The 18,654-nt window shown below is 41.7% G+C and overlaps 1 protein-coding gene across 1 annotated transcript in view; it reads right to left on the reverse strand.

Annotated features, from left to right (window-relative positions):
- The window catches only part of LOC138368132 (uncharacterized), an 8,283-nt gene extending 905 nt beyond the window's left edge, over nt 1–7,378 (reverse strand). Inside the window, exons 1-3 of the mRNA XM_069330426.1 lie at nt 7,275–7,378; nt 4,121–4,227; nt 655–814 (exon numbers count right to left, since the gene is read on the reverse strand). Coding sequence (XP_069186527.1) covers nt 655–814; nt 4,121–4,165 — 205 coding nt within the window. The 5' untranslated portion in view covers nt 4,166–4,227; nt 7,275–7,378. The remainder of the gene's footprint in view (nt 1–654; nt 815–4,120; nt 4,228–7,274) is intronic.
- Between the last annotated feature and the right edge of the window lie 11,276 nt (nt 7,379–18,654).

An 18,654-nucleotide genomic window follows, 5' to 3' on the forward strand; every position in this document is an offset into this window, starting at 1 on the left:
TGTTCCCTCGTCTTCCCCACCATCCCCCCTGTCGTCCTACCCACCATTCTAAACTACCTCATCCCATGCATTCCATGATGGTCTGATGCTTCCATCTGAAAATTGGGAACATCAAAAGATCTGACTTTCCCAATTTTCTGATGGGAACATCAAATGATCTGATATTCCCATCACTGAAAAATAAAAACAGATAAAAAAAATGATATGAAAAAATAGAAAATAAAATATACTCATGAAATGAACAGAATGGTTAACAACGCAGCTCAATTGCAATGCAATGTCACAATAACATTTAAATATACTTTAAGATATAATCTAGAAGAAAATAAGGATATTGAAACGGTTCATGAACTCTATTTCAATAAAGGACACTATGGGGAACTTTGAAAAATAGTTATTGAGTATAATTAGACAGACTTGTTGCTAGGCAGAGGAGTAATGAGATATATGGCAAATTTTGCAAAATATACAATGAAGGTACACAAACATTCATACCCAAACAAAGCAAAATGCTTGGTAAGAACAAAGCATTTGGCCCGTAGGAGAAAGGAGATACCCACAAGACTAGAATACAAGTCATTAACAAGCATGCAAGTATAATACATAATACATGCAGACATATATATAATCCAAAAAAATGTCAAATTTACGTACTTATTATTACATTACAAATATCCAAGGTTTTGAAGACACGTTTCCTCTTGCGCCCAACGAGTGAATACTGAGACCAGACCCCATAGGTCCCTATCCTCCTCATCATTCGTCTCACTGTGTCTCCACAGCTTGCACCGCCCATTTGAGACAGCGTCTGGACCTGTTAAAATAATGCATAAGCTGTAAGGTAATAGAGAATAATATATATCTTTCAATCTCAACATTAGATTTTCTAATTTCCAACTGTATTAAATAAATAGCATTAAAATATTTTCCTTCTTAACTATTACAAAAATCAACGAATTTGAGTAACTTTTGCTTTTGTTTTATTTGTACCTTAAACATAACACTGAACAATCAATTATGTGCCACCCCACCTTCCTTCATCTGCAAAAAAACTAATCAAAAGACATATGTACAAGGCTAAAAAAATTCAGCAACACTTACCATACTCAGGCTAAAAGAATTAAGCAACACTTACCATACTCTTTTTATATTCACTGTTAACTTTTAGCTCATGTGACAGACTTTCCACCTGCTCAACAGTTTCAAGTGGGGATGGAAGAATGTCTTCCAGGATTGGTATATCTCCATGTGTTTTTGACATATGGGTTTCCGTCATTTTGACAATATTCAGGATATCCCCTGATAAAAATGTCAATTTTGATAATTCCTTCATCATGTATTCCATTATGCCAAAACCATAATCATAATCATCTGTATCAAACCTTATTACAGGTAAAACCAGTAGGCAGTCTACTGTATTTTATCAAACCGTTATTAGTATAATAGATCTCGTAATAATTTTGCAAAAATAATGGCATTTACTATTTTTAAAAGATTATTAGCAAATTTACAGAAATGGTGCATTCGGAAGACAAAACCAATTTTTCACTTTTGACAATTGAGCACCTGCTACATCCAGATTCTAGGGAGGAAAGGAAGGACGATCTTACTGGATCCCATAGCCTCTCCGAGGCACAAACCAGGCTTTTACACAAACCCCCCCCCCCTGCACCCGAGCTTTTTAAAATAGTAAATGCCACTATTTTTGCAAAATTATTACGAGATCTATTATTCTAGAGAATAATGCATATAAATGCATATATGCATATAAATACAAAAGTAAATCAAATCTTATCCTTGTATAATATACAAGCTGATGTGAGATCCCTGTCTACAGGTGGACTGGAACTATTATCCAGTAGGCAGTCTACTGTATTTTATCAAACCGTTATTAGTATAATAGATCTCGTAATAATTTTGCAAAAATAATGGCATTTACTATTTTTAAAAGATTATTAGCAAATTTACACAAATGGTGCATTCGGAAGACAAAACCAATTTTTCACTTTTGACAATTGAGCACCTGCTACATCCAGATTCTAGGGAGGAAAGGAAGGACGATCTTACTGGATCCCATAGCCTCTCCGAGGCACAAACCAGGCTTTTACACAAACCCCCCCCCCCCTGCACCCGAGCTTTTTAAAATAGTAAATGCCACTATTTTTGCAAAATTATTACGAGATCTATTATTCTAGAGAATAATGCATATAAATGCATATATGCATATAAATACAAAAGTAAATCAAATCTTATCCTTGTATAATATACAAGCTGATGTGAGATCCCTGTCTACAGGTGGACTGGAACTATTATCCAGTAGGCAGTCTACTGTATTTTATCAAACCGTTATTAGTATAATAGATCTCGTAATAATTTTGCAAAAATAATGGCATTTACTATTTTTAAAAGATTATTAGCAAATTTACACAAATGGTGCATTCGGAAGACAAAACCAATTTTTCACTTTTGACAATTGAGCACCTGCTACATCCAGATTCTAGGGAGGAAAGGAAGGACGATCTTACTGGATCCCATAGCCTCTCCGAGGCACAAACCTGGCTTTTACATAACCCCCCCCCCCCTGCACCCGAGCTTTTTAAAATAGTAAATGCCACTATTTTTGCAAAATTATTACGAGATCTATTATTCTAATAAGAGTTTGATAAAATACAAACCCTGGGGCCATAGAACGGCTATTTAATCCCCTTGAACGGACCTGTGCATGGGCCACTGAGGCATCGAAAAAAAACAGACCGGCTTGGGAAAAAAGCAAAATTGCCGGTCTATGGCCCAGCTGATGGCTGTGCATGAATGGCTAATGGCTGTTAGTTATGGAGCTAGGTTAGACTATGTATGTTTAAATCTCTGATTTAAACAGAGCCAGTGTTCAGTCAAATAACTGAATTTATCAAATCTTATCCTTGTATAATATACAAGCTGATGTGAGATCCCTGTCTACAGGTGGACTGGAACTATTATCCAGTAGGCAGTCTACTGTATTTTATCAAACCGTTATTAGTATAATAGATCTCGTAATAATTTTGCAAAAATAATGGCATTTACTATTTTTAAAAGATTATTAGCAAATTTACAGAAATGGTGCATTCGGAAGACAAAACCAATTTTTCACTTTTGACAATTGAGCACCTGCTACATCCAGATTCTAGGGAGGAAAGGAAGGACGATCTTACTGGATCCCATAGCCTCTCCGAGGCACAAACCAGGCTTTTACATAACCCCCCCCCCCTGCACCCGAGCTTTTTAAAATAGTAAATGCTACTATTTTTGCAAAATTATTACGAGATCTATTATTCTAATAAGAGTTTGATAAAATACAAACCCTGGGGCCATAGAACGGCTATTTAATCCCCTTGAACGGACCTGTGCATGGGCCACTGAGGCATCGAAAAAAAACAGACCGGCTTGGGAAAAAAGCAAAATTGCCGGTCTATGGCCCAGCTGATGGCTGTGCATGAATGGCTAATGGCTAATGGCTGTTAGTTACGGAGCTAGGTTAGACTATGTATGTTTAAATCTCTGATTTAAACAGAGCCAGTGTTCAGTCAAATAACTGAATTTATCAAATCTTATCCTTGTATAATATACAAGCTGATGTGAGATCCCTGTCTACAGGTGGACTGGAACTATTATCCAGTAGGCAGTCTACTGTATTTTATCAAACCGTTATTAGTATAATAGATCTCGTAATAATTTTGCAAAAATAATGGCATTTACTATTTTTAAAAGATTATTAGCAAATTTACACAAATGGTGCATTCGGAAGACAAAACCAATTTTTCACTTTTGACAATTGAGCACCTGCTACATCCAGATTCTAGGGAGGAAAGGAAGGACGATCTTACTGGATCCCATAGCCTCTCCGAGGCACAAACCAGGCTTTTACATAACCCCCCCCCTGCACCCGAGCTTTTTAAAATAGTAAATGCCATTATTTTTGCAAAATTATTACGAGATCTATTATACTAATAACGGTAAATAAATAATAAATAGTAAATAAATCAAAATCAGTTACATTATTTTATCTTATTCATAGCATAAATGTTCTCGAAGATTACTAAAAAGAAATTGAATTAGACTACAGCAAATTGGCAAACTTTACCTTGTATCTGTTTCCACCGAGTTTGTTTGGGGCGTTCTTCAACATATCAGCAATACTTGTCTCAACATCTCTTTCAGTTGCATTAGTGTGGGTGTTGATACAGGCTTCTGGAAATTTATAAGAATTAATTAATATATATAATTATAATTCACTTTGCTATTCCCCATTCCACAGTCCTCTCGTCCTTCCCACTTCCCTGTCCCCACATCATCCCCACTATTCCCACTTCCCTGTCCCATCGTCCTCCTTACCATTTTCCCCTCCCCTGTCCTTCTTCCTCCCCCACCATCTCCCATTCACCTGTCCCTTTGTCCTCCCCAGCATTCCCCTGTCCCCACCATCCCCAACTCCCCAGTCCCCTCGTCCTCCCCACCATTACCCTCTCCTCTGTCCCCTCGTCTTCCCCACCATACCCCCCTCTCGTCCTCCCCACCATTCCAAACTACCTCATCCGATGCATTCTATAATGGTCTGATGCTTCCATCAGAAAATTGGGAACATCAAATGATCTGATATTCCCATCACTGAAAAATAAGAACAGCTAAAAAAATGAAATGAAAAAAATAAAAAAATAAACTATACTCATGAAATGAACAGTATGGTAAACAACACAGCTCAATTTCAATGCAATGTCACATAAAATTATTAAATCGAAATGAAAATAAATTGAAATCTATGAAAATTCAAATTATCAATACAATCGGAAATATTGAAATAATATCGCAACATAATATAGTGTGGGTTGCTCTTACGTGCAACAGACGGTGCTGTTTTTCAAAAAAGGCATGGTTTTACCTGTCACAAGTGTGGCATCTATACTTATACTCACGAAATGAACGGTATGGTAAACAACATAGCTCAATTGCAATGCAATGTCACAATAACATTTAATAACAATAATAACAATAACATTTAAATATACTTTAAGATATAATCTAGAAGAAAATAAGAACATTGAAACGGTTCATGAACTCGATTTCAATAAAGGACACTATGGGGAACTTTGAAAAACAGTTAATGAGTATAATTAGACAGACTTGTTGCTAGGCAGAGGAGTAAATAATGAGATATATGGCAAATTTTGCAAAATATACGGCACACAAACATTCATACCCAAACAAAGCAAAATGCTAGGTAAGAACAAAGCAGTTGGCCCGTAGGGGAAAGGAGATACCCACAAGACTGGAATACAAGTCATTAACAAGCACACAAGTACTACACTACACAACAACCGCACTACTACCAGAACTGGACGAATCACTACCAAAACAACACATTGCACATCACTACCAAAACAACACAACACAACACAAGCATTGGCAAAGAATTATAGACCAGTTGCACTAACATCCCACATAATAAAATTATTTGAGAGTGATCAGGAGTCAGATTACTAGTTTTATAGAGACCAATGACCTCCACAATCCAGGCCAACAAGGATTTAGAGCAGTTTCTATGATCGAGCCACTGAGATCTATAAAGAATTCTGATCAAGAAAGAGATCTAGGGGTGGTTTTAGATAGAAAACTATAACCTGAGGATCATATTAAGAACATTCTGCGAGGGGCCTATGCTACACTTTTTAACTTTAGAATTGCTTTTAAATACATAGGTCAAAAAGTTTTAAAAGTTTTAAAAGTTTTTTAAACCTCTCGTGTATCATGAGTGTGTTAAAGCATCAGATGGTGCATTCAGATGATGAATATTACCTAGTTCCTTCATCTGGGAAGAATGAACACATATTGGTGCATTCGGATGATAAAAACTAACTACTGTAGTTTAATTGATCAACAGACTGTATATCATATGCAGACTGTATGTGGATCTGCGGGCCACTCCAAACAACAGCCTGGTGGACCAAGCTCCACCAGGGCTAAAACACAAAGTGATATAGATGTGATAGAGAAACTAGGTCAAATGGAGGAGTAGGTCTGTATATTAAACAGCACCTGACGTGCACAGAGCTACTAAACTCAATGTGGTGGTAGAGTGGTGGGGGGGGGGGAAACATTGCAGAAAAAAACAAAAATACAATTTGGTCAACAAAACAGCATTGTTTAAAATAGAAGACATGGGTTGTCATTTTGGGGGTAAGGTAGGTTACATTGAGTTAATTAGTTAGTACTTAGTTTTTATCTTAAACTGGTTGGGAGAGGTACAGTGTTGCTGTGCTGGTGAAAGAACACCTAAAGGTAAATTAAATAATGATTGCGAATCCACAAGAAGTTGACATAATATCGCTAGAGATCTGCAATCAGGATGATAAACTTTCCTTAAAGAATTTGACAAACACTTGCTGATAGGACATGAAGTAAATGAAATGTATGTCAAGTTTTGTGAAATATATGATAAAAGCACAACAAAATTTGTACCAAAGGAGAGATGCAGAACTAGGAAAAGGGGTTTGTTCAACAGAAATTGCGAGAGGGCCTGAGACCCAAACACACACAAATGGAATCAATATATAGCAAGAGGCCAAACCCCCAAACATACAAGCGATGCAAAGATGCGAGAAACAGCAGCAGCATTAAGGAGAGGGACTTAAGGACCATAAATAAAGTGTGAAAATAAACTCGAGTAAATTTTTTTAACTACTCTCGACAGTGAAGAAAAACAAATATTCAGACGATTTGTGTTAGAATCATTAATCTTACACTTTCGGTCATATTCAACAACACAAATACATACACACACATTCCTGTTGCTGTAGCAAGTGAAGAATTACACACACAGATCACAATAACGTGATGCATCAAATGAACAAATCCACAAGGGCCGTGACGAGGATTCGAACCTGCGTCCGGGAGCATCCCAGACACTGCCTTAATCGACTGAGCTACAACAGGGTAAAAGGGTTGAAACCGAAGTTCTACTGAACTTACTGGATCCCATAGCCTCTCCGAGGCACAAACCAGGCTTTTACACAACCCCCCCCCCCCCCTGCACCCGAGCTATGTCAACAGGCCGTTCTCCCTCTTCGCCCTTCCGAATGCACCATATCAGTAAATTTTTTAATAATCTTTTAAAAATAGTAAATGCCACTATTTTTGCAAAATTATTACGAGATCTATTATTCTATAGAATAATGCATATAAATGCATATATGCATATAAATACAAAACATAAATACAAAAGTAAATGTAAATAATTTTACCTTGCACCTAGATCCACCAAGCCTGTATGGCGCGCGTTTCAGTACTTCGGAAATCTAGAACTATCTTGAATCTCTAATCTGCAATGAAACAATACATATTATTGCACTTACCAAAACATGGATGAATGTAGAAAATACAGAACTATTAGCTGAATATCAAATAAATGGATTTAATCTATTTCACACAGATAGATATATTACACCGTGTATATTAGGTAATACCTAACATACACGCCTCCACACACACTACATTTGAAATGTAGTCTCAAAAAGACTACATTTCAACAGCAAAGATTACTCCATAAAAAAATAATTAAATTATTGACCAACATGAGAGAGGGTTAGCCAACATGAGGGTTGTGTTGATTGCCTGAAAATATTTAAATTGTGTAATGTATTGAATGGCATTTTTCAAGTTACAACATTTTTTAAATTACTGAACTAGGTTCTAGGCTTTGCTAGGCTTAATTCAATTATTACAGATAAGCCTAACCTAGCCTAGAACCCAGTGGGTTTTCTTCCTATTGGGGAGTGTTGTACATGCCTCGCCTCCACATACACACTAGCACAGCCAGGCCTCGCCTCCACATACACACTAGCACAGCCAGGCCTCGCCTCCACATACACCAGCACTGCCAGGCCTCGCCTCCACATACACACTAGCACAGCCAGGCCTCGCCTCCACATACACCAGCACTGCCAGGCCTCGCCTCCACATACACACTAGCACAGCCAGGCCTCGCCTCCACATACACACTAGCACAGCCAGGCCTCGCCTCCACATACACCAGCACTGCCAGGCCTCGCCTCCACATACTCACCAGCACAGCCAGGCCTCGCCTCCACATACACCAGCACTGCCAGGCCTCGCCTCGCCTCCACATACACCAGCACTGCCAGGCCTCGCCTCCACATTTAAACCAACCAAGCCCACAAATACGTTAACATGGACCAGCATTACACCGTCTAACATACTCTGTCAGATGTAACAACTAAATTTGTGAATTCAAGACCAAATCTATTGTATAACACAGTGTTAGTACGAGAAAAACATTACTTACATTCGAAGCCGTGTTTTAAAATGGCGGCGGTCTTGTACTGACGCTCCAAACTGTGTGTTCGTTTGCGTATGATGAACGTGTGACAATTTACTACAACAATTATTTAATTATTCTTATTCTTTATTTTAATATTTTTAGGGTACATGAAATTTCAAACTTATTTGCACACAATAATATAATTGCATTGTCATAACCTTTATATATTACGGAAAATACGATGACATGAACGAAGTCAAAGTGAAGTTGAAGTCAAAGTCATTCGCCGAACGTATTAGTCATTTTTTTTCATACATACATAGTTGATTTACAAACATAATGTTGGATTTATAGATAGAGCTAGTGCATACAATACCTAAAGCCACTATAGTAGGCCTATATAGCATTTCAGGCAACCGGGCAGTATATATGGACCCCTTACTCAAATCTCTGAATATGTTAGATATTAAGTCCCTGCACATACTCTCATGTGTATTTTATATATATAAAACGCTGCACTGTAATGTCAATCCTGACCTTAAAAGCTTCCTAGAAGGTTGTAACAGATCCCATGAGCACCACACCAGAAACAAATACCTATTTGATATTCCAAGAGTACGACTTAGTCAAACTAGAAATGCTTTACAAATCAAGAGACCTCGAATGTGGAATGACCTTCCCAATTATGTTAAAAACTGTACCTCTCCCAACCAGTTTAAGATAAATAAAGATAAATTTATAAGTTAAGAAAAATTCCACAAATCAACAACCCTGTTACTGACCCTGTATTTACCCAAGTCTTTCCTAAATCTAAACTTATCCAATTTATACCCATTGTTTCGTGTTCTATCTTGTGTTGACAATTTTAATACCCTATTAATATCCCCTTTGTTATATCTATTCAGGAAATTGTGGTTGATCTCGAACCCATTGATAATGTGACGACTTATACAGAATTTTGTAACTATATCATCAAGATTGTAACCAGCTTAGCTAAATGTAGTGTGGGGTTCAGTCCCTAAGCCCATATATGTGCCTCTCTAACCATTTAGGTTACAGGGCAAAAACATAAAAACAAAGGTAACTGCAGAAGGCCTATTGGCCCATACCAGGCAGCTCCTATCTATAACAGATAAACACTAAGTACTACCTAATTAACTCAATGTAACCTACCAACCTAACCCCCAAAATGTCAATCCATATCTTTTATTTTAAACAATGCTGTTTTGTTGACCAAATTGTATTTTTACTCTTTTTCTGTCATGTTTCTCCCACCCCTGTTTTTTCCCTTTTTTCTTATTTTTTCTCAACATAATTCATACTTTAATTATGCGGATCAGGACATCACCTGATCAAACACATCAAACATCGTTTGACCACCATCAAACACACACATTTCGTGTGTGTTTGACGCTCACTGATATGTACCAGCGTTGTTTTATATATGGTGCTATTCTATCTTACGCTTTGTTGCTCTTTTTTACCTACGGGCTCATAGAACATTCTATTGCGAAAACATTGGCAAAAAATGAATGACGTACATACAATAATAATGTCAGGACAGTGATATAATTATAAACTTTCAAAGCACTGTATCGCCCATGTGTCGTCTTGTCACCAATACTGGGTAACAGTTCCGCCACTTCCCACACTCTTGCGGGTGGGCAGCGACCATTATTCTACGTTTATATTCATATCACCGTGTTGGGAATTTCATTGCGAGTACATTGATACCAAAATTAACGCTGTAGGACAAGTGTGGAAGTGATAACAATCCCAAGAGTAAAAACATTTTGTTGCTCTTGGGCACTCACGGCGATCGAGTCATCTACGTAGGTATTTATTGGGTGCTGGTATTCATATAACTTTTGGTGACCGTTTTTGCTGATTTTCTTCTAGAGAATGTTATTGCGAACACGTTGGTACCAAAATGAAATACATAGCTCGAGAACTAAGGTCAGGAGAGTAAAAAGAGTATACACATTTTTGTTTTGACGCTTAATTAAGGTTATTGTGAGTACTCATCGCCTGCCTAGAAACTGGAACTAGTAATTCCATCTATCATACATATCATACAAGAGGAGCCACACATCTATGGATCATCCAATAAAATCAGCAGACTTCTAGATGTTACTACTGCTCGGCTTAGACTCGGTTACAAGTATCTCTGGGAATTCTCATTATCTGCTGATGTAGACCTGACCAAATGTAAACTGTGTCAACAAAATTATTCGCACACCCTCCGTCACTATGTGATGGAGTGCGAAAAGATACATGAATTTAGAGACAATTCTATAACCAATGTTCCAGCGATGTGTCAATATTTCATTCAAAACGATCTGCTACCAGAAATTTTAGCCAAATATCCCCAGTTTGCTAACTGTAGATAACAACTAAGTGATTGTAACCTATCCACCGCTGCCCACTGGATGGGGGACGGTGTGCAGGACAAACATATAAATTTTGATACTAGCTCTCCACATATGTCAGTTGCTTAATTTAGAACCTGTACTTGAGGTCGATCTCGAACCCATTGTTGATGTGATGACTTATATTGAATTTTGTAACTAGCTCATCAAGATTGTAACTTGCTTAGCTAAATGAATTGTGGGGTTCAGTCCCTGAGCCCATTATGTGCCTCTGTAACCCTTTCCACAACCGCCCACAAGATGGGTATGGGGTGCATAATGGGGTGGGGTGTCTTGGCCAAACGTGCCACATCAAAACCACAAGTTGACATTGAATGTGAATTAACAATGAGACAAGTAAGATTTATACTAATACATTTATACTAACTCTGTTGAGCGTTGACCATTTATACATCAAATCTGTTGATGTGAGCACTTTAGTTTAGTCTGCCGTTTAAAGAAAAAAAGAGCATATCAATGGTATATCACAGAAAACGAATTTATCATAAACTCATGTATTTGTCTTATCATATTGAACTGCATTCATATTTTTAATATATAACAATATGAATATACAAATTTCTGTAAATCCCCTACCTTGTTGGAATCTGTGGAAATGAATGAGCAAATGTGCTGGCTGAAGGCGCTGAAGGAAACCACATTGGTTTCATTTTGGATACAAATGTCCATGGAAATTCAAAATGGAAACTAATTATATAGTTGAACCTGCAGAGACGAGTTTAAGAATCTGTGTTGAGAGTGATGGACACAGCCTTCACAATTATACTTCAGAGAATGTAAACATCTAAGAGTCATTAGAAATATGTGTAGAATAATAAACCCTACATTGTTTGAGTTAGGGAAAACACCATTTGTGATATATAGATACTATAGCTGTTCCTAAAGATTCACCCTTTTTTGCACCAGCAAGATAACATATAAGATTTTAAGAGTTGACGAATGTTAATATTCTTGTTTGATAAACTGTGAACTTGAGACATAGTTAATAAGAACATATTAACACAACAAAATGTTTTCAAAATCCTTAACACCACTTTCCAGCAACTTATATAATTTATATAAATTATTTTAGAGAATAATACATAAATTATATATTTAAACATGATATAGTGTTTAGTGGAATGTATAAGGAGTCAAATTGTGTTAAAAAGAGCAATTTTTAGAAAATTTGGAAAAATACTTTTTTCTGTTCAAATTATAACTAAATGGATTATAAAGGTTTCACTCAGCCAATATATATCATTCACAATTTATTAATGAATTTTACAAAAAAACACCATAAATTTTATATTTAAACATGTAAAAACTATTTGTTTTACATTTGGAAGAAAATAATTGTAGAAAAACAATTTATAATTAAACCTTTGTGTTTGGATTTTTTGAGTAAAAGTTTCTCAAAGGCTCTCCTGCACCATTCTCAATGCAAATCATTCCCACACCTATGGCAAGAGATAGGCGAACGTTGTGTAGATGATTTGTGTTTGCTGGGTTGAGCCTCTGCATCACTCTCTTGATCGTCTGCATCACTCTCTTGAGCCTCTGCATCACTCTCTTGAGCCTCTCTATCACACTCTTGTGCCTCTGCATCACTCTCTTGAGCCTCTGCATTCCTCTCTTAAGCCTCTGCATCACTCTCTTGATCCTCTGCATCTCTCTCTTAAGCCTCTGCATCATTCTCTTGAGCCCCTGCATCCCTCTCTTGAGCCTCTGCATCCCTCTCTTAAGCCTCAGCATCACACTCTTGAGCCCTTGCATCACTCTCCTGAGCCTCTGCATCCGTCTCTTAAGCCTCTGCAACACTCTCTTCAGCATCTGCATCACTGTCGTAAGCCTCTGCATCCCTCTCTTGAGCCTCTGCATCCCTCTCTTAAGCCTCTGCAACACTCTCTTCAGCCTCTTCATCACTTTCTTGAGCCTTTGCATCACTCTCTTGAGCCTCTGCATCCCTCTCTTAAGCCTCTGCAACACTCTCTTCAGCCTCTGGATCACTCTCTTAAGCTTCGGCATCCCTTTTTTGAGCCACTGCATCACTTTCTTAAGCCTCTGCATCTCTTTCTTGAGCCTCTGCATCACTCTCTTGAACTCCTGCATCCCTCTCATGAGCCTCTGCATCCCTCTCCTGAACCTTTGCATCACTCTCTTAAGCCTCTGCATCTCTCTCTTGAGCCTCTGCGTCACTCTCAAGAGCCTCTGCATCCCTCTCTTGTGCCTCTGCATCCCTCACTTGAGCCTCTGCATCCCTCTCTTGAGCCCCTTCATCCCTCTCTTGAGCCTCTGCATCCCTCTCTTGAGCCCCTGCATCCCTCTCTTAAGCCTCTGCATCACTCTCTTAAGCCTCTGCATCACTCTCGTAAGCCTCTGAATCATTCTCTTGAGCCTCTGCATCCCACACTTGAACTCCTGCATCCCTCACATGAGCCTCTGCATCCCTCTCTTGAGCCTTTGCATCACTCTCTTAAGCCTCTGCTTCCCTCTCCTGAGCTTCTGCATCACTCTCAAGAGCCTTTGTATCCCTCTCTTGTGCCTCTGCATCTCTCACTTGAGCCTCTGCATCCCTCTCCTAAGCCTCTGCATCTCTCTCTTATGCCTCTGCATCACTCTCTTAAGCATCTGAATCACTCTCTTGAGCCCCTGCATCACTCTCTTGAGCCCCTGCATCCCTCTCTCAATCCTCTGCATCACTCTCTTGAGCCTCTGCATCACCCTCTTAAGCCTCTGCATTACTCTCTTGAGCCTCTGCATCCCTCTCCTAAGCATCTGCATCCCTCTCTTGAGCGTCTGCATCACTCTCTTCAGCCTCTTCATCCCTGTCTTGAGCCTCTGCAAAACTCTCTTCAGCCTCTGCATCACTCTCTTAAGCCTCTGCATCACTCTCTTGAGCCTCTGCATCCCTCGCTTAAGCCTCTGCATCCCTCTCTTAAGCCTCTACATCACTCTCTTAAGCCTCTGCATCACTCTCTAGAGCCTCTGAATCATTCTCTTCAGCCTCTGCATCACTCTCTTAAGCCTCTGCTTCCTTCTTTTGATCCTCTGCATCACTCGCTTGAGCCTCTGCATCACTCTCTTGATCGTCTGCATCACTCTCTTGAGCCTCTGCATCCCTCTCTTGAGCCTCTCTATCACTCTCTTGAGCCTCTGCATCACTCTCTTGAGCCTCTGCATCACTCTCTTAAGCCTCTGCATCCCTCTCTTAAGCCTCTGCATCATTCTCTTCAGCCTCTGCATTCCTCTATTAAGCCTCTGCATCACTCTCTTGTTCCTCTGCATCCTTCTCTTGAGCCTCTGCATTCCTCTCTTAAGCCTCTGCATCACTCTTTTGAGCCTTTGCATCACTCTCTTGAGCCTCTACATCCCTCTCTTAAGCATCTGTAACGCTCTCTTCAGCCTCTGCATCACTCTCTTGAGCCTTTGCATCACTCTGTTGAGCCTCTGCATCTCGCTCTTAAGCCTCTGCAACACTCTCTTCAACCTCTGCATCACTCTCTTAAGCCTCTGTATATCTTTTTTGAGCCTTTGCATCACTTTCTTAAGCCTCTGCATCCCATTCTTGTGCCTCTGCATCCCTCTCATGAACTCCTGCATCCCTCTCATGAGCCTTTGCATCACTCTCTTGAGCCTCTGCATCCCTCTCTTAAGCCTCTGCAACACTCTCTTCAGCCTCTGCAACACTCTCTTCAGCCTCTGCATCACTCTCTTAAGCTTCTGCATCCCTTTTTTGAGCCACTGCATCACCCTCTTAACCCTCGGCATTACTCTCTTGAGCCTCTGCATCCCTCCCCTAAGCCTCTGCATCCCTCTCTTGAGCCTCTGCATCCCTCTCTTCTGCCTCTGCATCACTCTCTTGAGCCTTTGCATCACTCTCCTGAGCCTCTGCATCCCTCTCTTAAGCCTCTGCAACACTCTCTTCAGCCTCTGCATCACTCTCTTAAGACTCTGCATCCCTCTCTTGAGACTCTGCATCCCTCTCTTGAGCCTCTGCATCCCTCTCTTAAGCCTCTGCATCACTCTCTTAAGCCTCTGCATCACTCTCCTAAGCCTCTGAATCACTCTCTTGAGCCTCTGCATCACTCTCTTAAGCTTCTGCATTATTCTCCTGAGCTTCTGCATCCGTCTCTTAAGCCTCTGCATCCCTCTCTTGACCCTCTGCATCCCTCTCTTAAGCCTCTGCATCACACTCATGAGCCTTTGCATCACTCTCCTGAGCCTCTGCATCCCTCTCTTAAGCCTCTGCAACACTCTCTTCAGCCTCTGCATCACTCTCTTAAGCCTCTGCATCCCTCTTTTGAGCCTCTGCATCCCTCTCTTAAGCCATTGCAACACTCTCTTCAGCCTCTGAATCACTCTCATGAGCCTTTGCATCACTCTCCTGAGCCTCTGCATCCCTCTCTTAAGCCTCTACAACACTCTCTTCAGCCTCTGCATCACTCTCTTAAGCCTCTGCATCCCTCTCTTGAGCCTCTGCATCCCTCTCTTAAGCCATTGCAACACTCTCTTCAGCCTCTGAATCACTCTCTTGAGCCTTTGCATCACTCTCCTGAGCCTCTGCATCTCTTTCTTGAGCCTCTGCATCACTCTCTTGAACTCCTGCATCCCTCTCATGAGCCTCTGCATCCCTCTCCTGAACCTTTGCGTCACTCTCTAAAGCCTCTGCATCCCTCTGTTGAGCCTCTGCGTCACTCTCAAGAGCCTCTGCATCCCTCTCTTGTGCCTCTGCATCCCCCACTTGAGCCTCTGCATCCCTCTCTTGTGCCCCTGCATCCCTCTCTTGAGCCTCTGCATCCCTCTCTTGAGCCCCTGCATCCCTCGTTTGAGCCTCTGCATCTCTCTCTTAAGCCTCTCCATCACTCTCTTAAGCCTCTGCATCACTCTCTAGAGCCTCTGCATCACTCTCTTCAGCCTCTGCATCACTCTCTTAAGCCTCTGCTTCCTTCTTTTGATCCTCTGCAACACTCCCTTGAGCCTCTGCATCACTCTTCAGCCTCTGCATCACTCTCTTAAGCCTCTGCTTCCTTCTTTTGATCCTCTGCAACACTCCCTTGAGCCTCTGCATCACTCTTGAGCCTCTTGATCGTCTGCATCACTCTCTTGAGCCTCTGCATCACTCTCTTGAGCCTCTCTATCACTCTCTTGTGCCTCTGCATCACTCTCTTGAGCCTCTGCATTCCTCTCTTAAGCCTCTGCATCACTCTCTTGATCCTCTGCATCTCTCTCTTAAGCCTCTGCATCATTCTCTTGAGCCCCTGCATCCCTCTCTTGAGCCTCTGCATCCCTCTCTTAAGCCTCTGCATCACACTCTTGAGCCCTTGCATCACTCTCCTGAGCCTCTGCATCCCTCTCTTAAGCCTCTGCAACACTCTCTTCAGCATCTGCATCACTGTCGTAAGCCTCTGCATCCCTCTCTTGAGCCTCTGCATCCCTCTCTTAAGCCTCTGCAACACTCTCTTCAGCCTCTTCATCACTTTCTTGAGCCTTTGCATCACTCTCTTGAGCCTCTGCATCCCTCTCTTAAGCCTCTGCAACACTCTCTTCAGCCTCTGGATCACTCTCTTAAGCTTCGGCATCCCTTTTTTGAGCCACTGCATCACTTTCTTAAGCCTCTGCATCTCTTTCTTGAGCCTCTGCATCACTCTCTTGAACTATTGCATCCCTCTCATGAGCCTCTGCATCCCTCTCCTGAACCTTTGCATCACTCTCTTAAGCCTCTGCATCTCTCTCTTGAGCCTCTGCGTCACTCTCAAGAGCCTCTGCATCCCTCTCTTGTGCCTCTGCATCCCTCACTTGAGCCTCTGCATCCCTCTCTTGAGCCCCTGCATCCCTCTCTTGAGCCTCTGCATCCCTCTCTTGAGCCCCTGCATCCCTCTCTTAAGCCTCTGCATCACTCTCTTAAGCCTCTGCATCACTCTCGTAAGCCTCTGAATCATTCTCTTGAGCCTCTGCATCCCACTCTTGAACTCCTGCATCCCTCACATGAGCCTCTGCATCCCTCTCTTGAGCCTTTGCATCACTCTCTTAAGCCTCTGCTTCCCTCTCCTGAGCTTCTGCATCACTCTCAAGAGCCTTTGTATCCCTCTCTTGTGCCTCTGCATCTCTCACTTGAGCCTCTGCATCCCTCTCCTAAGCCTCTGCATCTCTCTCTTATGCCTCTGCATCACTCTCTTAAGCATCTGAATCACTCTCTTGAGCCCTTGCATCACTCTCTTGAGCCCCTGCATCCCTCTCTCAATCCTCTGCATCACTCTCTTGAGCCTCTGCATCACCCTCTTAAGCCTCTGCATTACTCTCTTGAGCCTCTGCATCCCTCTCCTAAGCATCTGCATCCCTCTCTTGAGCGTCTGCATCACTCTCTTCAGCCTCTTCATCCCTGTCTTGAGCCTCTGCAAAACTCTCTTCAGCCTCTGCATCACTCTCTTAAGCCTCTGCATCACTCTCTTGAGCCTCTGCATCCCTCGCTTAAGCCTCTGCATCCCTCTCTTAAGCCTCTACATCACTCTCTTAAGCCTCTGCATCACTCTCTAGAGCCTCTGAATCATTCTCTTCAGCCTCTGCATCACTCTCTTAAGCCTCTGCTTCCTTCTTTTGATCCTCTGCATCACTCGCTTGAGCCTCTGCATCACTCTCTTGATCGTCTGCATCACTCTCTTGAGCCTCTGCATCCCTCTCTTGAGCCTCTCTATCACTCCCTTGAGCCTCTGCATCACTCTCTTGAGCCTCTGCATCACTCTCTTAAGCCTCTGCATCCCTCTCTTAAGCCTCTGCATCATTCTCTTCAGCCTCTGCATTCCTCTATTAAGCCTCTGCATCACTCTCTTGTTCCTCTGCATCCTTCTCTTGAGCCTCTGCATTCCTCTCTTAAGCCTCTGCATCACTCTTTTGAGCCTTTGCATCACTCTCTTGAGCCTCTCCATCCCTCTCTTAAGCATCTGTAACGCTCTCTTCAGCCTCTGCATCACTCTCTTGAGCCTTTGCATCACTCTGTTGAGCCTCTGCATCTCGCTCTTAAGCCTCTGCAACACTCTCTTCAACCTCTGCATCACTCTCTTAAGCCTCTGTATATCTTTTTTGAGCCTTTGCATCACTTTCTTAAGCCTCTGCATCCCATTCTTGTGCCTCTGCATCCCTCTCATGAACTCCTGCATCCCTCTCATGAGCCTCTGCATCCCTCTCTTGAGCCTTTGCATCACTCTCTTATGCCTCTGCATCCCTCTCCTGAGCCTCTGCGTCACTCTCAAGAGCCTCTGCATCCCTCTCTTGTGCCTCTGCATCCCTCACTTGAGCCTCTGCATCCCTCTCTTGAGCCTCTGCATCCCTCTCTTTGGCCTCTACATCCCTCTCTTGAGCCCATGCATCCCTCTCTTAAGCCACTGCATCACTCTCTTAAACCTCTGCATCACTTTCTTAAGCCTCTGAATCACTCTCTTGAGCCTCAGCATCACTCTCTTGAGCCCTGCATCCGTCTTCTAAGCCTCTGCCTCACTCTCTTAAGCCTCTGCATCACTCTCTTGAGCCTCTGCATCCCTATCTTGAGCCTCTGCATCACTCTCTTCAGCCTCTTCATCCCTCTTTTGAGCCTCTGCAGCACTCTCTTCAGCCTCTGCTTCACTCTCTAAAGCCTCTGACTCTGAATACCTCTCTTGAGGCCTCTGCATAACTCTCTCGAGCCTCTGCATCACTCTCTTGATTCTCTGCTTCACTCTTGTAAGCCTCTGAATCACTCGCATGAGCCTCTGCATCCCTCTCTCAAGCCTCTGCATCACTCTCTTGATTTTCTGCTTCAATCTCTTGAGCCTCTGCATCCCTCTCTTAAGCCTCTGCAACACTCTCTTCAGCCTCTCCATCACTCTCTTAAGCTTCTTCATCTCTTTTTTGAGCCTCTGCATCACTTTCATAAGCCTCTGCGTCCCTTTCTTGAGCCTC

Source organism: Procambarus clarkii, chromosome 24 (genome assembly GCF_040958095.1).
Source record: "Procambarus clarkii isolate CNS0578487 chromosome 24, FALCON_Pclarkii_2.0, whole genome shotgun sequence".
Classification (NCBI taxonomy): Eukaryota; Metazoa; Arthropoda; class Malacostraca; order Decapoda; family Cambaridae; genus Procambarus; species Procambarus clarkii.